Source organism: Bombina bombina, chromosome 3 (assembly GCF_027579735.1).
Source record: "Bombina bombina isolate aBomBom1 chromosome 3, aBomBom1.pri, whole genome shotgun sequence".
In the NCBI taxonomy this organism is placed as follows: Eukaryota; Metazoa; Chordata; class Amphibia; order Anura; family Bombinatoridae; genus Bombina; species Bombina bombina.
Genome location: NC_069501.1, coordinates 1,290,689,501 through 1,290,713,614, shown reverse-complemented (window position 1 = coordinate 1,290,713,614; position 24,114 = coordinate 1,290,689,501). Strand labels below are relative to the sequence as shown.

Below are 24,114 nucleotides of genomic sequence, written 5' to 3'. Positions count from 1 at the left end.
TCTGACACTGCCACCCCTGAACTGATATCCCCAACATCTTCACTTAATCTTGCAAATCTATTGGGGTGTACCAGCTCAGAACTGGCCTGTCTCTTCCGCTTACTTCGCCCTCTAACTGTGACCCAGCTACATCCTGGAGTCTCCTCATCGGAATCCTCCCCATTCTCACTGCTGGAACCATCAACAACAAGCTCAGTCCTATCCATTTCCCTTTCAAGTGTCTGAATTTCATGTAGTGTTGCAATTCGTTCCTCCAGATCCCCAATACGAGTTTCTAAAGAGACAATATGCTCGCACTTGCCACAAACATATAATCCCAGAAGCGGCTGCTCCAGTGATGCAAACATGTGGCAAGCTGTACACTGAATGAGATTCTCACACATTCTTAATAAAAGGTTTAACTTAAAAGTATCAAATAAATATATTTCCCCTTGGTTACCCCAAAACCTTGTTTGCCTAACTACCTTGGTTAGCTAACTATTATACTTAAACAGACAATGTTACTTTAACAGAGAATCAATACAGCAAGCCTAAAAGAGCAAGCTCACAGAGTAAATGTGCTAAATTTATAGGCTTGCAAGGCCCAAACAGGTGAAAATAATCCCACCCCTAATTACCCACACAGACAGAAAAACAACAACAAAAATTGGAATGCTAGAAATAAAGTTATTTAGTTATTTCCTTTTTTTAAAAATAAAAATGCAACCCTTACAAAGCAAATAATTTAGAAAATAGCTTGGTTAACTATTATACTTAAACAGACAATGTTACTTTAACAGAGAATCAATACAGCAAGCCTAAAAGAGCAAGCTCACAGAGTAAATGTGCTAAATTTATAGGCTTGCAAGGCCCAAACAGGTGAAAATAATGTAGTTAAGAGTTTTAACTTTCTGACCTCCGTCAGAAATATTTTAATTTCTACCGAGCCTATTAGTGTTCCTAGGAAGGGAACTCTTGTGAGGGGGGAGAGAGAACTCTTTTTGATGTTCACCTTCCACCCGTGAGACCTCAGAAAGGCCACTACAATTTCCGTGTGAGACTTGGCTCTTTGGAAAGTTGACGCCTGAATTAAGATGTCGTCTAGATAAGGCGCCACTGCTATGCCCCGCGGTCTTAGCACCGCCAGGAGGGACCCTAGCACCTTTGTGAAAATTCTGGGAGCAGTGGCCAACCCGAAAGGGAGAGCCACAAACTGAAAATGCTTGTCCAGAAAGGTGAACCTGGGAAACTGGTGATGATCTTTGTGGATAGGAATGTGTAGATACGCATCCTTTAGATCCACGGTAGTCATATATTGACCCTCCTGGATCATTGGTAAGATTGTCCGAATGGTCTCCATCTTGAATGATGCGACTCTGAGGAATTTGTTTAGAATTTTGAGATCCAGGATTGGTCTGAAAGTTCCTTCTTTTTTGGGAACCACATACAGGTTTGAGTAAAACCCCAGCCCTTGTTCCGCAATTGGAACTGGGTGGATCACTCCCATTGTATGTAGGTCTTCTACACAGCGTAAGAACGCCTCTTTCTTTGTCGTGTCTGTAGACAGACGAGAAATATGGAACCTTCCCCTTGGAGGGGAGTCCTTAAATTCTAGAAGATATCCCAGGCCTGAGCGAAGAGAGAGAGTCTGCCCCCTACTAGATCCGGTCCCGGATCTGGGGCTACCCCATCATGCTGTCTTGGAGGCAGCTGCAGGCTTCTTGGCCTGTTTACCCTTGTTCCAGCCCTGGTAAGGTTTCCAGGCTGCCCTGGGTTGTGAAGTGTTACCCTCTTGCTTTGCAGCAGGGGAGGATGAAGCGAGACCGCTCCTGAAATTCCGAAAGGAACGAAAATTATTTTGTTTGTTCTTCGTCTTGAAGGACATGTCCTGAGGGAGAGCATGGCCTTTTCCCCCCGTGATTTCTGAAATAATCTCTTTCAATTCAGGCCCAAAGAGGGTCTTTCCTTTGAAAGGGATGTTCAATAGTTTGGATTTTGACGACACATCGGCCGACCAGGACTTTAGCCATAACGCCCTGCGCGTTAAAATGGCGAAACCTGAATTTTTTGCCGCTAACTTAACTAGTTGGAAAGCGGCATCTGTGATAAAAGAATTGGCCAGCTTAAGAGCCTTAATTCTGTCCATAATGTCCTCATATGAGGTCTCCGTCTGGAGCGCATCTTCCAGCGCCTCGAACCAGAAAGCCGCTGCAGTAGTTACAAAATATCAACTGCTGGTGCAGATATTGGATCAGCATTACATTTGACAGGTCAATGGGCTCCTACTATATATGAACCTCAAAGAAAGGGTTTACAACTTGAATCTAGTATGTTGTATAAATATTTGAATAACATCACAATGGCCGTAGAGAATTTAATCTCTGACAGTAGTTGTAGGAGTCAACAACGTTTAGATTTAGAAAACATTCTTATGTTCCCTAAGAGTAATAAACTACGCACCTTGTTAAAATTAGATAACCCCATGGATAATGTATGGTTGAATATTTACACTTCTAGTGTAAAGTGTGTTGAATGGGAACATAATGGTGATGTTTCAAAACACTATTGTCTAGTATCAATTACTGCCTACACACCTGATGTTGTTAAATTAGCTTGTAAGTTGTTTGCTTTACCTCATCCGGTTTTTAATCTCTTGCATTCTAATTGGACGTGGTGGAAACCTACATTTATTGGTAAATATATAATCCCTGCTGAAAACACCAGCACATCCCTTGAGCATTGTGATAGAACTGATCATGGTTTAGCTTGTAGACATGCCTCCCCAATCTTTGAACCCTGTTTATTAGCATCTGAGATTAATTTTTGTACGTGGCAGATATATCCAGAGAGTTTTTCTGTCATGCTAGAGACAGCCCCTCAAACTGTGTGTATGTCTACGAGTGTGCCAGTTGACATTTCTATTGTTGACAGTCAGCTACCATTCTCTGGCTGTGTGTTTAATGTTAGCTTTTTGACTTGGGATGATAATAGTTACTTTCTGCACCCTGTACTTACTCTTCACGAACATACTTTCTTTGCACCCCATGCCCTACCTATTTCTTCTTATCAGTTACCTGTTTCTACCATCCTTCAATTAATGGAAGGTCAAAAAGAAATGTTCACTCACCTACAAGGACATGCTAAAGCTATCTCTCATGGGGAAATATAAACCCATTTTGTTAAAAACAAATTAACTGTTTCTTCAAAAATACAACAAGATTTAAGCCATCACTGGTATGACTTTTTGACAGGATGGTGCCCCACTGGGACAACAATGGTTACATTTGCTTTTTATCCTCTGCTCATTATTGTATTTTGCTTACTATTACTAACATTGTTTAACTGTTACATGTCTTGTACTTTACGTAAGAAAATATCAGGCATGATACAAGATGCAGAAAAAATTCAACTGCAAAATTTAATTAGAGGTAGACCCAGATAGTTTATATTATAGGAACTTTATACTGTTATTTATAATACCCTTGTTATTTGTATTAAGGACTCCACGTGATGTCCCAGTCTCCGTGTTGTAGAAACATTACAGGTTATGTGATCACGATGTGATCAAAGAGGGGAATGATGAGTATATATTGTATATATTATATATATTATGTTATATGGGTATTAAGCATATTGAGGGTAGCCTTAAAACTTGTATCAAATGTTTATGATGCAGCACACAGTATTCCATAGCAGCATTCCACAAGTTTCTTTTGTATAAGTTGTAACATATGGTTCTAATATAAGATTCTCTCAACATACGCTTATATGGGCATATTCTGTTATGTGCTATAACAACATTCTTATGTTATATGGGCCCCATCCAGATGTGAAGCTAACTACGTTTTTTATATATTTCCTGTAGGGCCTCTTGCATGATGTATAATTCACTATAAAGCCATTGTGTATTCTTTCAATAAACAGAATTAGTGAGAAAGACTTTGTGCCTCTGTCATTCTTGCTAATTTTACAGAGCTCTGAAGAGAACATGTGCTGCACCCTTATTAGCCAGAGCTAAGAAACCAACCAAATTACCCTACAGAAATGACACGATTCGCGTCATAACAGGCGTGACTTCACAGCAAAAAAATTTGCGTCAACAAAGATGCAAGAAATTACGTGACTCGCGTCACAACAAACGCAACCTTCGCGCCAAGAATGATGCAATAAATAGAAGCATTTTGCAAGCCTAATTTGCCCGCGAAAATTTAAAAAAAGAAGTCAGAAGTTACAACTAGCTGGAACTCCAGGAAAGAAAAGATTTACAACATTTCTACCAAACATAATTTCCATGCTGAAACTGTTAGACTGCAAAGGGAAATAAACATAGCCCTGACTCATGGCAAATATATGCAATATATATTTAAAACTTAAAAAATATAAAGTGCCAAACAAAGCTGAGAGTGTCTTAAAAAAATAATATATACTTACCTGAAGACTCCCATCCACATATAGCAGACAGCTAAACCAGTACTGAAACATATCAGCAGAGGTAATGGTACAAGAGTATATAGCAGACAGCTAAACCAGTACTGAAACATATCAGCAGAGGTAATGGTACAAGAGTATATAGCAGACAGCTAAACCAGTACTGAAACGTATCAGCAGAGGTAATGGTACAAGAGTATATAGCAGACACCCAAACCAGTACTGAAACATATCAGCAGAGGTAATGGTACAAGAGTATATAGCAGACAGCTAAACCAGTACTGAAACATATCAGCAGAGGTAATGGTACAAGAGTATATAGCAGACAGCTAAACCAGTACTGAAAAGTATCAGCAGAGGTAATGGTACAAGAGTATATAGCAGACAGCTAAACCAGTACTGAAACATATCAGCAGAGGTAATGGTACAAGAGTATATAGCAGACAGCTAAACCAGTACTGAAACATATCAGCAGAGGTAATGGTACAAGAGTATATAGCAGACAGCTAAACCAGTACTGAAACGAATCAGCAGAGGTAATGGTACAAGAGTATATAGCAGACAGCTAAACCAGTACTGAAACATATCAGCAGAGGTAATGGTAGAGGAGTATATAGCAGACAGCCAAACCAGTACTGAAACGTATCAGCAGAGGTAATGGTACAAGAGTATATAGCAGACAGCTAAACCAGTACTGAAACGTATCAGCAGAGGTAATGGTACAAGAGTATATAGCAGACAGCTAAACCAGTACTGAAACGTATCAGCAGAGGTAATGGTACAAGAGTATATAGCAGACAGCTAAACCAGTACTGAAACATATCAGCAGAGGTAATGGTACAAGAGTATATAGCAGACAGCTAAACCAGTACTGAAACATATCAGCAGAGGTAATGGTACAAGAGTATATAGCAGACAGCTAAACCAGTACTGAAACATATCAGCAGAGGTAATGGTAGAGGAGTATATAACAGACAGCTAAACCAGTACTGAAACGTATCAGCAGAGGTAATGGTAGAGGAGTATATAGCAGACAGCTAAACTAGTACTGAAACATATTAGCAGAGGTAATGGTACAAGAGTATATAGCAGACAGCTAAACCAGTACTGAAACGTATCAGCAGAGGTAATGGTACAAGAGTATATAGCAGACAGCTAAACCAGTACTGAAACATATCAGCAGAGGTAATGGTAGAAGAGTATATAGCAGACAGCTAAACCAGTACTGAAACATATCAGCAGAGGTAATGGTACAAGAGTATATAGCAGACAGCTAAACCAGTACTGAAACATATCAGCAGAGGTAATGGTACAAGAGTATATAGCAGACAGCTAAACCAGTACTGAAACATATCAGCAGAGGTAATGGTACAAGAGTATATAGCAGACAGCTAAACCAGTACTGAAACGTATCAGCAGAGGTAATGGTACAAGAGTATATAGCAGACAGCTAAACCAGTACTGAAACATATCAGCAGAGGTAATGGTACAAGAGTATATAGCAGACACCTAAAACCAGTACTGAAACATATCAGCAGAGGTAATGGTACAGGAGTATATAGCAGACAGCTAAACCAGTACTGAAACGTATCAGCAGAGGTAATGGTAAAAGAGTATATAGCAGACAGCTAAACCAGTACTGAAACGTATCAGCAGAGGTAATGGTACAAGAGTATATAGCAGACAGCTAAACCAGTACTGAAACATATCAGCAGAGGTAATGGTACAAGAGTATATAGCAGACACCCAAACCAGTACTGAAACATATCAGCAGAGGTAATGGTACAAGAGTATATAGCAGACAGCTAAACCAGTAGTGAAACATATCAGCAGAGGTAATGGTACAAGAGTATATAGCAGACAGCTAAACCAGTATTGAAACATATCAGCAGAGGTAATGGTACAAGAGTATATAGCAGACAGCTAAACCAGTACTGAAACATATCAGCAGAGGTAATGGTACAGGAGTATATAGCAGACAGCTAAACCAGTACTGAAACATATCCGCAGAGGTAATGGTACAAGAGTATATAGCAGACAGCTAAACCAGTACTGAAACATATCAGCAGAGGTAATGGTACAAGAGTATATAGCAGACAGCTAAACCAGTACTGAAACGTATCAGCAGAGGTAATGGTACAAGAGTATATAGCAGACAGCTAAACCAGTACTGAAACATATCAGCAGAGGTAATGGTACAAGAGTATATAGCAGACACCCAAACCAGTACTGAAACATATCAGCAGAGGTAATGGTACAAGAGTATATAGCAGACACCCAAACCAGTACTGAAACATATCAGCAGAGGTAATGGTACAAGAGTATATAGCAGACAGCTAAACCAGTACTGAAACATATCAGCAGAGGTAATGGTACAAGAGTATATAGCAGACAGCTAAACTAGTACTGAAACATATCAGCAGAGGTAATGGTACAAGAGTATATAGCAGACACCCAAACCAGTACTGAAACATATCCGCAGAGGTAATGGTACAAGAGTATATAGCAGACAGCTAAACCAGTACTGAAACATATCAGCAGAGGTAATGGTACAAGAGTATATAGCAGACAGCTAAACCAGTACTGAAACGTATCAGCAGAGGTAATGGTACAAGAGAATATAGCAGACAGCTAAACCAGTACTGAAACGTATCAGCAGAGGTAATGGTACAAGAGTATATAGCAGACAGCTAAACCAGTACTGAAACGTATCAGCAGAGGTAATGGTACAGGAGTATATAGCAGACAGCTAAACCAGTACTGAAACGTATCAGCAGAGGTAATGGTACAAGAGTATGTAGCAGACAGCTAAACCAGTACTGAAACATATCAGCAGAGGTAATGGTACAAGAGTATATAGCAGACAGCTAAACCAGTACTGAAACATATCAGCAGAGGTAATGGTACAAGAGTATATAGCAGACAGTTAAACCAGTACTGAAACATATCAGCAGAGGTAATGGTACAAGAGTATATAGCAGACAGTTAAACCAGTACTGAAACATATCAGCAGAGGTAATGGTACAAGAGTATATAGCAGACAGTTAAACCAGTACTGAAACATATCAGCAGAGGTAATGGTACAAGAGTATATAGCAGACAGCTAAACCAGTACTGAAACGTATCAGCAGAAGTAATGGTACAAGAGTATATAGCAGACAGCTAAACCAGTACTGAAACATATCAGCAGAGGTAATGGTACAAGAGTATATAGCAGACAGCTAAACCAGTACTGAAACATATCAGTAGAGGTAATGGTAGAGGAGTATATAGCAGACAGCTAAACCAGTACTGAAACGTATCAGCAGAGGTAATGGTACAAGAGTATATAGCAGACAGCTAAACCAGTACTGAAACATATCAGCAGAGGTAATGGTACAAGAGTATATAGCAGACAGTTAAACCAGTACTGAAACATATCAGCAGAGGTAATGGTACAAGAGTATATAGCAGACAGCTAAACCAGTACTGAAACGTATCAGCAGAAGTAATGGTACAAGAGTATATAGCAGACAACTAAACCAGTACTGAAACATATCAGCAGAGGTAATGGTACAAGAGTATATAGCAGACAGCTAAACCAGTACTGAAACATATCAGTAGAGGTAATGGTAGAGGAGTATATAGCAGACAGCTAAACCAGTACTGAAACGTATCAGCAGAGGTAATGGTACAAGAGTATATAGCAGACAGCTAAACCAGTACTGAAACATATCAGCAGAGGTAATGGTACAAGAGTATATAGCAGACACCCAAACCAGTACTGAAACGTATCAGCAGAGGTAATGGTACAAGAGTATATAGCAGACAACTAAACCAGTACTGAAACGTATCAGCAGAGGTAATGGTACAAGAGTATATAGCACAGCTAAACCAGTACTGAAACATATCAGCAGAGGTAATGGTACAAGAGTATATAGCACAGCTAAACCAGTACTGAAACGTATTAGCAGAGGTAATGGTAGAGGAGTATATAGCAGACAGTTAAACCAGTACTGAAACATATCAGCAGAGGTAATGGTACAAGAGTATATAGCAGACAGCTAAACCAGTACTGAAACGTATCAGCAGAGGTAATGGTACAAGAGTATATAGCAGACAGCTAAACCAGTACTGAAACATATCAGCAGAGGTAATGGTACAAGAGTATATAGCAGACAGCTAAATCAGTACTGAAACATATCAGCAGAGGTAATGGTACAAGAGTATATAGCAGACAGCTAAACCAGTACTGAAACATATCAGCAGAGGTAATGGTACAAGAGTATATAGCAGACAGCTAAACCAGTACTGAAACCTATCAGCAGAGGTAATGGTACAAGAGTATATAGCAGACAGCTAAATCAGTACTGAAACATATCAGCAGAGGTAATGGTACAAGAGTATATGGCAGACAGCTAAACCAGTACTGAAATGTATCAGCAGAGGTAATGGTACAAGAGTATATAGCAGACAGCTAAACCAGTACTGAAACGTATCAGCAGAGGTAATGGTAGAGGAGTATATAGCAGACAGCTAAACCAGTACTGAAACATATCACTAGAGGTAATGGTACAAGAGTATATAGCAGACAGCTAAACCAGTACTGAAACATATCAGCAGAGGTAATGGTACAAGAGTATATAGCAGACAGCTAAACCAGTACTGAAACATATCAGCAGAGGTAATGGTACAAGAGTATATAGCAGACAGCTAAACCAGTACTGAAACATATCAGCAGAGGTAATGGTACAGGAGTATATAGCATACAGCTAAACCAGTACTGAAACATATCAGCAGAGGTAATGGTACAAGAGTATATAGCAGACAGCTAAACCAGTACTGAAACATATCAGCAGAGGTAATGGTACAGGAGTATATAGCATACAGCTAAACCAGTACTGAAACATATCAGCAGAGGTAATGGTACAGGAGTATATAGCAGACAGCTAAACCAGTACTGAAACATATCAGCAGAGGTAATGGTACAAGAGTATATAGCAGACAGCTAAACCAGTACTGAAACGTATCAGCAGAGGTAATGGTAGAGGAGTATATAGCAGACAACTAAACCAGTACTGAAACATATCAGCAGAGGTAATGGTACAAGAGTATATAGCAGACAGCTAAACCAGTACTGAAATGTATCAGCAGAGGTAATGGTACAAGAGTATATAGCAGACAGCTAAACCAGTACTGAAACATATCAGCAGAGGTAATGGTACAAGAGTATATAGCAGACAGCCAAACCAGTACTGAAACATATCAGCAGAGGTAATGGTAGAGGAGTATATAGCAGACAACTAAACCAGTACTGAAACATATCAGCAGAGGTAATGGTACAAGAGTATATAGCAGACAGCTAAACCAGTACTGAAATGTATCAGCAGAGGTAATGGTACAAGAGTATATAGCTGTAATATACCTTTAAGACAGATCCCTCCTACTATTAACCAAACCCTATTTAACCTATCAGTACCATATGCACCTTGCCTGTTAATTGTTGTCCTACGCTCAGTTAGCTCTGTGTAGAGTCAGCTCTATTTCATAGTTTTATTTCCAGGTCCTTGGTAGTATTTCACCTCTGATTTTTGAACCAGCGACAACTACCTTTACTTTCATCAACTACTTGTGCAAGAACAAATCAACTTTATCACAGTCTCCAAAGTATCGTATCCTGTACTGGTAACTGCAGCTTCTATTCAGTACATTCAGTAGCGGTTTCCTTCAGAACTCCTTACCGCAACCGGAAGTGAGTCACACTCTCACCGGCTTCACTTTCCTCCACACGCTGACGGATGAACTTCTCCCCAAACTCGAACTTCTGACTAAGGTATCATACTGCTCATTTTGGTCTAAAGTCGGTAAGCACAATTACGATATCCTCTAAAGCATTCCAGTTCTCTACTTTGATACTTGTGACTGAAACACCAAATATTATCTGTGCTTTACTAATGGATGAATGTATAACTACTGTATATATTTTATCCCGGTGTGAGTGTGTGAAGATTGATTGCCAAACTTGCTGAAACCTCTATCATCGCTATAATGGATATGCTGCACTAAAGCTAATTTACGTTTTCATACCAGACTGCAGAGATCTCAATCTGCAACCTATCACTGCTTATTAGAAAGTCTCTGTATTAATGTGCACTTGCTTTCTTTATATTCAGTGTTATTTATCTAACTGTTCCTACGACTAAAAAGCTCACAGTTACTGATCTTAGTAAAATCAAATACTTTGCTGAGACAAATAACACAAGAGCAACAAAACCAATTTTACATTGGTCAGAGTATTACAGTATTAACAGGCCAAAAAACCACCTGTTTGTTTAACTCTTTAAGTCATGGAACCACAAGAGATTCAGAATGAGTTCAATAATATACATCAAAAATTGGACTACCTTGCACGTGGCTTAACAGAGGTACAAGCAGAGAATACTGCACTAAAAGCATTAATTAAAGACTGTTTAACCCCTAAAGAGCAGGCAACTCCTGAACCTCAAATTCAGCCTCCCACACCTTTTGCAGGTAAACGTTCTGCCTTTAGGGATTTTAAAAATGCGTGCAATTTACTTTTCACTATGAGACCTAGGACTTACCATAGTGAGAAAATCAAAGTTTGCACAACTATTTCCTACTTACTTGGGGAACCTAGAACATGGGCTAATAGGCTGTATGAAACTAATGATCCCGTATTAGATTCTTTGCAAGACTTTTTTTCTGCTATGTCTATCTTATATGAAGACACAAACATTCAGATTAATGCAGAGTCTAAATTACGTGCCCTTAAACAAGGCAAGCGAAGTGTTGAGGAATACATCACTGATTTTCAGATGTGGGCTTCAGACTCACAATGGAATGAGGTTAGCCTCAGAAATCAGTTTAGGTTGGGACTATCTGAGAGTCTAAAGGATGAACTTTCACGCCTTGAAATGCCTGACTCTTTAGCAGCTCTCATAAAGATTTGCATCACTCTTGACAGACGCTTAAGAGAACGTAAAGCAGAGAGATCACTTTATGAGACAGTCCCAAGACGCTCATACCCCACACCTGTAACACAAGAAAAGAGCTCCTCCAATCCTATACCCATGGAAATAGGAGCTATAAGGGGTCCTCTTTCCTCAGAGGAAAAGATAAGACGAAGGTTATCAAATCTCTGCCTTTATTGTGCACATAAAGAGCACTCTGTGAGTGATTGTCCCTTGTTAGCTAAACAAAGAAAGGGTAAGACAGTATTTGTTAAACACATAGATAACACCTCAAAGACACAACATCTAACTATTCCCCTTTCTTTACAGTGGGATCAAGACAACCTACAGACTGAAGGACTGATAGATTCTGGGGCGACTGGAGTATATATTGACACTGATTTTGTAAATAGAAATAAAATACCCACTGTGTGCAAAGCAAATCCAGTTTTTGTCAAGTTAATTGATGGCACTTTCATTCAGAAAGGACCAATCACTCATCACACCATACCTCTCCTATTAACCACATCTAACATACACACTGAATATGTCACATTCGACATAATTCCTATAGCACAACATTCAGTTATTTTGGGTTATACATGGTTAGTGACTCATAATCCTCTAATTGATTGGACACAAAACTCTGTAAAGCTAAATTCACCTTATTGTTCTAAGACTTGCTACCCACAGGTTTCCATTGCTACTATGGAACAGGGTATTCCATGTGTTTATCAGGATCTGGCAGATGTATTTGATTTGAAAGAAGCTGAAAATCTACCACCACATAGGACATTTGACTGTCCCATTGATATTATTCCTGGTTCTCAAATACCTCATGGCAAAATATACCCAATGAATCAAAATGAGCTACAAGATTTACGTTCCTATTTGGATGATAATTTAAGAAAGGGGTTTATTACACACTCTACCTCTCCCGCAGCCGCTGGGATTTTTTTTGTGAAAAACAAAGATGGAACTTTACGTCCCATCATCGATTATAGAGCCTTAAACAAAATTACAATAAAGAACCGTTACCCTCTCCCTTTAATACCTGAGCTATTAGAAAGACTTACAGGAGCCACGGTATTTTCAAAGCTGGATCTAAAAGGAGCATACAATCTAATCCGTATCAAAAAGGGTGATGAGTGGAAAACCGCTTTCCGCACTAGATACGGACTATTCCAATACAATGTTATGCCCTTCGGATTATGTAATGCTCCGGCAACCTTCCAGCATTTCATAAATGAGATTTTCCATGATCTCACTGACGTTTGTGTAATCATCTATTTGGATAATATCTTGATATATTCCAAAGACATGACTGAACATGAGAAACACGTACGTTGGGTTTTATCTAGACTTAGACAAAACAAGTTATATGCTAAGTTGGAGAAATGTATCTTTCATACATCTGAAATAAAATTCTTGGGATACATTCTAAAACCTAACAAAATTGAGATGGATCAACAAAAGATCCAGGCAATTATAGATTGGCCAGAACCCTCAACTGTACGCTCACTCCAGAGGTTTCTGGGGTTTGCAAATTTTTACAGGAAATTTATTAAAGGATTTTCCTCCGTAGTAAAACCCCTTACACAACTGACTAGTATTAGACACAAATTTCATTGGACAGAAGAGTCCAAAGAAGCTTTTAATAAGCTTAAAAGACTTTTCACTTCAGCTCCAGTTTTAACCTTACCTGATTACAACCAACCATTTATATTAGAAGTAGATGCTTCCAATTCTGGAATCGGAGCTGTACTATCACAACAAAACAAGGAGACTAACCAGATCCATCCTATAGCATTTTATTCCAAGACCTTCTTACCAGCAGAGAACAATTACTCTATTGGTGACAAAGAGTTACTAGCTATAAAACGCTCGCTAGAACATTGGAGACACCTATTAGAAGGAACAAAAGAACCCTTTCTAATTTACACTGACCATAAATACCTTGAATACTTGAGGACTAATAAGACTCTTTCTTCCCGTCAAGTACGGTGGACACTTTTCTTGGATCGCTTTAATTTTCTGATTACATATCGGCCAGGTATAGCAAATGTAAAAGCTGACGCTTTATCAAGACAATTTGATTCCAACCAACCATTAAGTATCACAACATCAATTATACCAGAAGAAAAGATTCTGGGTACTCTTACTAATCTAGAGACTGAGATTCTAACCGCTCTACAAACTGAGATACACATACCCCCAGAGTGTGTCAAGGATCCTACAACAGGATTATTCTACAACAAGGGAAGGTTATTCATCCCTGAGTCTCAACGACAGATTATATTAAACAACACTCATGACAATTTTTTATCTGGACATACAGGAATTCAAAAGACTATTGAGTTAACTAAACAAAATTTTTGGTGGCCTCAAATGGAAAAGACTATAACTGAGTATATCATTGGTTGTAATGTCTGTGCCAGAAACAAGATTGAACACAGGAAACCTATTGGTTACTTAACATCGCTACCAATACCTGATAGACCATGGAGTACCATATCCATGGACTTTATTGTTGAATTACCAGAGTCACAACATTACAATACGATATTCGTTGTAGTAGACCAATTAACCAAACTTGCTCATTTTACACCACTGAAGGCTCTTCCCACTGCTTACATAACAGCAAAAGCCTTCATCAGAGCTATAGTCCGGTTACATGGTTTACCATCAACCATTATAACTGACAGGGGTACTCAGTTCACCTCCGCTTTCTGGAGATCACTCTGTAAATTACTAAAGATTGATACACGTTATTCTACAGCATTCCACCCTCAGACCAATGGTCTAACTGAACGATTGAATCAAACCTTAGAACAGTACCTCAGGTGTTATATTACACATTTACAGGATGATTGGGTAACATACCTACCCATGGCAGAATTCTCATACAACAACTCTGTATCCTCCTCAACAAAGATGACTCCATTTTTTGCCACATATGGTTTTCACCCCACATCAATCACTCTATCAAACACTCCAGTCAACTCCCCAGGTGCTACAACATATATCACTACATTACAAGATCGCTTAGAACAAATAAAGACACACCTAGTTCAAGCTAAAGACCGACAAAAACATTATTATGATCAGAGACATCGACCCTCACCAGTTTATAAGTTGGGTGATCAAGTACTCTTATCCACTAAATATTTGAGGTTACAGATACCTAGTAAAAAATTAGCAAATCAGTTTATAGGACCATTCCTGATAGACAAAATCATCAATCCCAATGCAGTACGACTCAAATTACCAAGACATTACAAGATTCATAACACTTTTCATGTCTCTTTATTAAAACCTTACACATCGGACAGAAACAGATTGCATTTGGTAGATCCTCCTCCCTTACTCTCGAACAGTCAGGAGGACTTCGAGGTCGAAAGTATTTTAGACTCTCGTATTAGGAGAAAGAGATTGGAATATCTCATCCAATGGAAGGGTTATGGACCAGAGGAGAATTCTTGGCAGCTTCACTCAGAGATTACTGCTCCAAGACTTCTTAGGCGCTTCCATCTGCGTTACCCCTCTAAACCTCATCCTGAATCACCGGGGGTGATTCTTTAACGGGGGGGGGAGATGTAATATACCTTTAAGACAGATCCCTCCTACTATTAACCAAACCCTATTTAACCTATCAGTACCATATGCACCTTGCCTGTTAATTGTTGTCCTACGCTCAGTTAGCTCTGTGTAGAGTCAGCTCTATTTCATAGTTTTATTTCCAGGTCCTTGGTAGTATTTCACCTCTGATTTTTGAACCAGCGACAACTACCTTTACTTTCATCAACTACTTGTACAAGAACAAATCAACTTTATCACAGTCTCCAAAGTATCGTATCCTGTACCGGTAACTGCAGCTTCTATTCAGTACATTCAGTAGCGGTTTCCTTCAGAACTCCTTACCGCAACCGGAAGTGAGTCACACTCTCACCGGCTTCACTTTCCTCCACACGCTGACGGATGAACTTCTCCCCAAACTCGAACTTCTGACTAAGGTATCATACTGCTCATTTTGGTCTAAAGTCGGTAAGCACAATTACGATATCCTCTAAAGCATTCCAGTTCTTTACTTTGATACTTGTGACTGAAACACCAAATATTATCTGTGCTTTACTAATGGATGAATGTATAACTACTGTATATATTTTATCCCGGTGTGAGTGTGTGAAGATTGATTGCCAAACTTGCTGAAACCTCTATCATCGCTATAATGGATATGCTGCACTAAAGCTAATTTACGTTTTCATACCAGACTGCAGAGATCTCAATCTGCAACCTATCACTGCTTATTAGAAAGTCTCTGTATTAATGTGCACTTGCTTTCTTTATATTCAGTGTTATTTATCTAACTGTTCCTACGACTAAAAAGCTCACAGTTACTGATCTTAGTAAAATCAAATACTTTGCTGAGACAAATAACACAAGAGCAACAAAACCAATTTTACATTGGTCAGAGTATTACAATAGCAGACAGCTAAACCAGTACTGAAATGTATCAGCAGAGGTAATGGTACAAGAGAATATAGCAGACAGCTAAACCAGTACTGAAACGTATCAGCAGAGGTAATGGTACAAGAGTATATAGCAGACAGCTAAACCAGTACTGAAACATATCAGCAGAGGTAATGGTAGAGGAGTATATAGCAGACAGCTAAACCAGTACTGAAACGTATCAGCAGAGGTAATGGTACAAGAGTATATAGCAGACAGCTAAACCAGTACTGAAACATATCAGCAGAGGTAATGGTACAAGAGTATATAGCAGACAGCTAAACCAGTACTGAAACATATCAGCAGAGGTAATGGTACAAGAGTATAAAGCAGACAGCTAAACCAGTACTGAAACATATCACTAGAGGTAATGGTACAAGAGTATATAGCAGACAGCTAAACCAGTACTGAAACATATCAGCAGAGGTAATGGTACAAGAGTATATAGCAGACAGCTAAACCAGTACTGAAACATATCAGCAGAGGTAATGGTACAAGAGTATATAGCAGACAGCTAAACCAGTACTGAAACTCATCAGCAGAGGTAATGGTACAAGAGTATATAGCAGACAGCTAAACCAGTACTGAAACGTATCAGCAGAGGTAATGGTACAAGAGTATATAGCAGACAGCTAAACCAGTACTGAAACGTATCAGCAGAGGTAATAGTACAAAAGTATATAGCAGACAGCTAAACCAGTACTGAAACATATCAGCAGAGGTAATGGTACAAGAGTATATAGCAGGCAGCTAAACCAGTACTGAAACGTATCAGCAGAGGTAATGGTACAAGAGTATATAGCAGACAGCTAAACCAGTACTGAAACATATCAGCAGAGGTAATGGTACAAGAGTATATAGCAGACAGCTAAACCAGTACTGAAACGTATCAGCAGAGGTAATGGTATAGGAGTATATAGCAGACAGCTAAACCAGTACTGAAACGTATCAGCAGAGGTAATGGTACAAGAGTATATAGCAGACAGCTAAACCAGTACTGAAACATATCAGCAGAGGTAATGGTACAAGAGTATATAGCAGACAGCTAAACCAGTACTGAAACATATCAGCAGAGGTAATGGTACAAGAGTATATAGCAGACAGCTAAACCAGTACTGAAACATATCAGCAGAGGTAATGGTACAAGTGTATATAGCAGACAGCTAAACCAGTACTGAAACATATTAGCAGAGGTAATGGTACAAGAGTATATAGCAGACAGCTAAACCAGTACTGAAACGTATCAGCAGAGGTAATGGTACAATAGTATATAGCAGACAGCTAAACCAGTACTGAAATGTATCAGCAGAGGTAATGGTACAAGAGTATAAAGCAGACAGCTAAACCAGTACTGAAACATATCACTAGAGGTAATGGTACAAGAGTATATAGCAGACAGCTAAACCAGTACTGAAACGTATCAGCAGAGGTAATGGTACAAGAGTATATAGCAGACAGCTAAACCAGTACTGAAACATATCAGCAGAGGTAATGGTACAAGAGTATATAGCAGACAGCTAAACCAGTACTGAAACATATCAGCAGAGGTAATGGTACAAGAGTATATAGCAGACAGCTAAACCAGTACTGAAACTCATCAGCAGAGGTAATGGTACAAGAGTATATAGCAGACAGCTAAACCAGTACTGAAACGTATCAGCAGAGGTAATGGTACAAGAGTATATAGCAGACAGCTAAACCAGTACTGAAACGTATCAGCAGAGGTAATAGTACAAAAGTATATAGCAGACAGCTAAACCAGTACTGAAACATATCAGCAGAGGTAATGGTACAAGAGTATATAGCAGGCAGCTAAACCAGTACTGAAACGTATCAGCAGAGGTAATGGTACAAGAGTATATAGCAGACAGCTAAACCAGTACTGAAACATATCAGCAGAGGTAATGGTACAAGAGTATGTAGCAGACAGCTAAACCAGTACTGAAACATATCAGCAGAGGTAATGGTACAAGAGTATATAGCAGACAGCTAAACCAGTACTGAAACATATCAGCAGAGGTAATGGTACAAGAGTATATAGTAGACAGCTAAACCAGTACTAAAACATTAGCAGAGGTAATGGTACAAGAGTATATAGCAGACAGCTAAACCAGTACTGAAACATATCAGCAGAGGTAATGGTACAAGAGTATATAGCAGACAGCTAAACCAGTACTAAAACATTAGCAGAGGTAATGGTACAAGAGTATATAGCAGACAGCTAAACCAGTACTGAAACATATCAGCAGAGGTAATGGTAGAGGAGTATATAGCAGACAGCTAAACCAGTACTGAAACATATCAGTAGAGGTAATGGTACAAGAGTATATAGCAGACAGCTAAACTAGTACTGAAACATATCAGCAGAGGTAATGGTACAAGAGTATATAGCAGACAGCTAAACCAGTACTGAAACATATCAGCAGAGGTAATGGTACAAGAGTATATAGCAGACAGCTAAACCAGTACTGAAACATATCAGCACAGGTAATGGTACAAGAGTATATAGCAGACAGCTAAACCAGTACTAAAACATTAGCAGAGGTAATGGTACAAGAGTATATAGCAGACAGCTAAACAAGTACTAAAACATTAGCAGAGGTAATGGTAGAGGAGTATAATGTCGCTCTATAAAGGGAGGCAGCAGATGAATCTCTGTGACTGATTACAGAGAGCCTTAGTACAGATTTCCCATAGGCTAAAACATGGCATCATCAGGCAAATACTCCTTCACATCTCTCAGACAAACTCTGTACTTTGAGAGGAATTGGGCTTCATAATGCTTAGAAGCGCCTATCACTGAAGAAATCAAGCACAACTTGCTTCACCATCCTCCAACAAAGGCAAAGTTTGTAAAACTGAGGTATGAGTGAGGTGGGAGGTGTATTTATAGGCATTTTGAGGTTTGGGAAACTTTGCCCCTCCAGGTAGGAATCTATATCCCATACGTCACTAGCTCATGGACTCTTGCCACTTACATGAAAGAAATATGTGTATGTGTATCTCTGTATGTCAGTATGTGTATGTATAAATGTCTACATGTATGTGTATATTTATAGATGGTTCTGTGTGCATGTACGCAGGGGGAGTGGCTGGGAACTTAGCATGTGCACAGGGGGAGTGGCTGGGAGCTTAGCATGTGCACAGGGGGAGTGTGTTTTGGAGCTGGCATATGCGCAGGAGGAGTGGCTGGGAGCTTAGCATGTGCACAGGGGGAATGGCTGGGAGCTTGGCATGTGCACAGGGGGGAGTGGCTGGGAGCTTAGCAGCAGGGCCTGCACGTTTGCAAGGGGAATGGTTGGGAGCTTAGCATGTGCACAAGGGGGAGTGGCTTGAAGCTTGGCATATGCCCAGGGGAAATGTCTGGGAACTTAGCAGCAGGGACAGCATTTGCGAAGGGGGAGTGTCTGGGAGCTTAGTATGTGCACAGGGGGAGTGGCTTGGAGCTTGGCATGTGCGCAGGGTGAGTGGCTGGAGCTTAGCAGCAGGGCGGACATGTGCGCAAGGGGAGTGGCTGGGAGCTTAGCAGCAGAGTTGGCATGTGCCCAGGGGGGAGTGGCTGGGAGCTGAGCAGCAGGGCCGGCATGTGCACAGGGGGAATGACTGGGAGCTTAGCAGCAGGGCCGGTATGTGCACGGGGGGTGGCTGGGAGCTTAGCAGCAGGGTTGGCATGTGCCAAGAGGGGTGTGGCTGGGAGCTGAGCAGCAGGGCTGGCATGTGCACAGGGGGAGTGGCTTGGAGCTTGGCATGTGTGCAGGAGGAGGTGGCTGGGAGCTTAGCAGTGGGGCTGTGTGTGAAATATGTATAGAGGGTTATTGAAACCAAGCAAAGGGGTTAGTCGCGTGTGAGGAGGGGAAGACACATATCAGCTGAGCAAGGAAGAGCATGCAGATCCTGAGTATCTCTGTGGTTTATAGATCTGACACCAGTGATCCTACCTGTGTGTACCTATACAGATACCTACCTGCATTCTCAGGGAGTACTGCTCCAGGCTTTGGTGCTCTTCCTGAGCCTTCTTCTGCAGGATGCCGTGAAGGAACAAGCTTGGATGTTGGAACACACTTAGGTTGTAGGTCATGCTGAGCGTAGATGATGCCGACACATAACTGAAGAGCATCTTTATACGTAACTGAAGATTATTCACCCAGTTAAGTGGCGTCAGAGCAGCTTCAGAAGGATATACGTTCCACCCTTGGGGCAAGGAGCCCATATAGACAGCATTCCTTACATGATGACACCTCTCACAGAGACAAGGAGAAGCTGCATTATTTATGTCCCTCAAACATTGTGTGACTAGTTGAGTTAGTTTGCTCCATTCCTCCAGGAGAAAGTTATACAAAGGACAACTTGTCCAACTTTGCTCTATACTGTTTTGGTGACTCTGTCCCAGGTCCACCAGCTGCTTGTTTAGCACAACAGTTTGTTCCTCCAGCCCCATAAGATGGTCTAGCAATTGACCTAATGTCTCTAGAATCAAAAGTTCCACATTTTTCCTTTTAGGGAGTATGGTGCACACCTTGTCATAGAATCTGTGCTGCTCTAGCATGGGGATCCTCAGTTTATTTCTATCTAGGTAGCTCAGAGGTTTGTTTGAATCTTCAGGAATCCAGAGATCCTGAGTGATGAGCAGGTCAGACAGAAACTCCTGGCCATAGTTCTGTATTGCTGCATGTAGTAGCCCCTCACTCACATGAAGCGATGATGGTTCCCAAAGGGAGGAGACATGGGTACAAGACACAGCATTCGATAACCAGGATCCTGTATTAAATTAATGGTATGAGATTGAGAGAAGAGCTTAAGGTATTGATCATACAAAGCCTCAGGAAAAAAAAGATGCAATTGGCCTGAAGCAATGGGGGTTAGGTTAAATGTAAAGTTAGACACCGATGGGACTGGGATAAAACAAAACTGAAAATGAGATGTGCAGAAAGAAAATACAAGTCACATATCAGCAAGGACAGGTGCAACTGAGGATATCAGTGAGCTGAAGGAAATAGCTGGAAAATGACACCTTAGCCATAACCCTATGTTCCTTGCCCAGTGACAGGGTAGAGCAATTGAACAGTATACACCATATTGCTGGCTGCCACTCTAGCAGGGAGTAATAAGTCAGCTCAAAGCTCTCTTTTCCAAGCACAAATTCATTGAGAGTGTGTTACCTGAGAGAGTATTACTAAAGACAAGAAGTGTGTTACCTGAGAGAGTATTACTAAAGACAAAAAGTGTGTAACCTGAGAGACTATTACTAAAGACAAGAAGGTTGTTACCAGAGAGACTATTACTAAAGACAAGAAGTGTGTTACCAGAGAGACTATTACTAAAGACAAGATGTGTGTTACCTGAGAGACTATTACTAAAGACAAGAAGTGTGTTACCTGAGAGACTATTACTAAAGACAAGAAGTGTGTTACCTGAGAGGGTATTACTAAAGACAAGAAGTGTGTTACCAGAGAGACTATTACTAAAGACAAGAAGTGTGTTACCAGAGAGACTATTACTAAAGACAAGAAGTGTGTTACCTGAGAGAGTATTACTAAAGACAAGAAGTGTGTTACCTGAGAGAGTATTACTAAAGACAAGAAGTGTGTAACCTGAGAGACTATTACTAAAGACAAGAAGTGTGTTACCAGAGAGACTATTACTAAAGACAAGAAGTATGTTACCAGAGAGACTATTACTAAAGACAAGAAGTGTGTTACCTGAGAGACTATTACTAAATACAAGAAGTGTGTTACCTTAGAGAGTATTACTAAATACAAGAAGTGTGTTACCTGAGAGAGTATTACTAAAGACAAGAAGTGTGTTACCTTAGAGAGCATTACTAAATACAAGAAGTGTGTTACCTGAGAGAGTATTACTAAAGACAAGAAGTGTGTTACCTGAGAGACTATTACTAAAGACAAGAAGTGTGTTACCAGAGAGACTATTACTAAAGACAAGAAGTGTGTTACCAGAGAGACTATTACTAAAGACAAGAAGTGTGTTACCTGAGAGACTATTACTAAAGACAAGAAGTGTGTTACCTGAGAGAGTATTACTTAAGACAAGGAGTGTGTTACCAGAGAGACTATTACTAAAGACAAGAAGTATGTTACCAGAGAGACTATTACTAAAGACAAGAAGTGTGTTACCTGAGAGACTATTACTAAATACAAGAAGTGTGTTACCTTAGAGAGTATTACTAAATACAAGAAGTGTGTTACCTGAGAGAGTATTACTAAAGACAAAAAGTAAATTTATGCTTACCTGATAAATTAATTTCTTTTACGATATGACGAGTCCACGGATTTCATCCTTACTTGTGGGATATTAACCTCTTGCTAACAGGAAGTGGCAAAGAGCACCACAGCATAGCTGTATATATAGCCCCTCCCTTCCCCTCCACTTCCAGTCATTCGGCCGAAGGTTATAGGAAGAGAAAAGGAAAGGCTAAAAAGGTGTAGAAGTGACTGTCTTAAAATAACAGGGTGGGCCGTGGACTCATCATATCGTAAAAGAAATTAATTTATCAGGTAAGCATAAATTTACTTTTCTTTTACAAAGATATGACGAGTCCACGGATTTCATCCTTACTTGTGAGAAACCAATACCAAAGCAATAGGACACGGATGAAAGGGAGGGACAAGACAGGAACCTAAATGGAAGGCACCACTGCTTGAAGAACCTTTCTCCCAAAAATAGCCTCAGAAGAAGCAAAAGTGTCAAATTTGTAAAATTTGGAAAAAGTGTGAAGGGACGACCCAGATGCATAGTTTTTAAAAGCCCATGTGGAAGCCACAGCCCTAGTAGAATGAGCCGTAATTCTTTCAGGAGGCTGCTGTCCAGCAGTCTCATATGCCAGGCGGATGATACTTCTCAGCCAAAAAGAAAGAGAGGTAGCCGTAGCTTTCTGACCCCTACGCTTTCCAGAATAAACAATGAATAATGAAGATGATTGACGGAAATCCTTAGTTGCCTGTAAGTAAAACTTTAAGGCACGGACCACGTCCAGGTTATGTAACAGACACTCCTTCTTAGAAGAAGGATCAGGACACAAGGAAGGAACAACAATTTCCTGATTAATATTCTTATTTGAAACAACCTTTAGGAAGAAAACCAGGTTTGGTACGTAAAACCACCTTATCAGAATGAAAAATAAGATAAGGCGAATCACACTGTAACGCTGAAAGCTCAGATACTCTTCGAGCAGAAGAAATAGCAACCAGAAACAGAACTTTCCAAGATAACAGTTTAATATGTATGGAATGCATAGGTTCAAACGGAACCCCTTGAAGAACTTGAAGAACTAATTTCAATCTCCAGGGAGGAGTAATAGGTCTAAATACAGGCTTAATTCTAGATAGAGCCTGACAAAAAGACTGAACATCTGGTACATTTGCCAAACGTTTGTGAAACAGAATTGACAAAGCTGAAATTTGTCCCTTTAAGGAACTCGCTGATAACCCTTTTTCCAATCCTTCTTGGAGAAAAGACAGAATCCTAGGAATCCTAACCTTACTCCATGAGTAACCCTTGGATTCACACCAATAAAGATATTTACGCCATATCTTATGATTGATTTTTCTAGTGACAGACTTTCTAGCCTGTATCAAAGTATTGATAACTGAATCAGAGAATCCTCGCTTCGAAAAAATCAAGCGTTCAATCCCCACGCAGTCAGCTGCAGAGAAATTAGATTTGGATGTTGGAAAGGCCCTTGAATGAGAAGGTCCTGTCTCAATGGAAGTTTCCACGGTGACAGAGAGGACATGTCCACTAGATCCGCATACCAAGTCCTGCGTGGCCACGCAGGCGCTATCAGGATCACTGAAGCTCTCTCCTGTTTGATTCGAGCAATAACGCGTGGGAGGAGAGGAAACGGCGGAAACACATAAGCTAGGCTGAACAACCAAGGCACTGCCAAGGCATCTATCAGTTCGGCCTGAGGATCCCTTGACTGGGATCCGTATATTGGAAGCTTGGCACTCTGTCGAGATGCCATCAAATCCAATTCCGGTCTGCCCCATCTGAGAATCAATGAGACAAATACCTCCGGGTGAAGTTCCCACTCCCCCGGATGAAAAGTCTGTCGACTTAGAAAATCTGCTTCCCAGTTCTCTACTCCTGGGATGTAGATTGCTGACAGATGACAAGAGTGGGCCTCTGCCCAACTGATTATCTTGGATACCTCTATCATCGCTAAGGAACTCCTTTTTCCCTCTGATGATTGACGTATGCCACAGTCGTGATGTTGTCCGACTGGAATCTG

General features: G+C 40.2%; 1 protein-coding gene across 1 annotated transcript in view; it reads right to left on the bottom strand.

The window, feature by feature from the left end:
* The window catches only part of DNHD1 (dynein heavy chain domain 1), a 1,127,964-nt gene that overhangs the window by 23,647 nt on the left and 1,080,203 nt on the right, over nucleotides 1-24,114 (bottom strand). Inside the window, exon 39 of the mRNA XM_053705693.1 lies at nucleotides 19,831-20,624. Coding sequence (XP_053561668.1) covers nucleotides 19,831-20,624 — 794 coding nt within the window. The remainder of the gene's footprint in view (nucleotides 1-19,830; nucleotides 20,625-24,114) is intronic.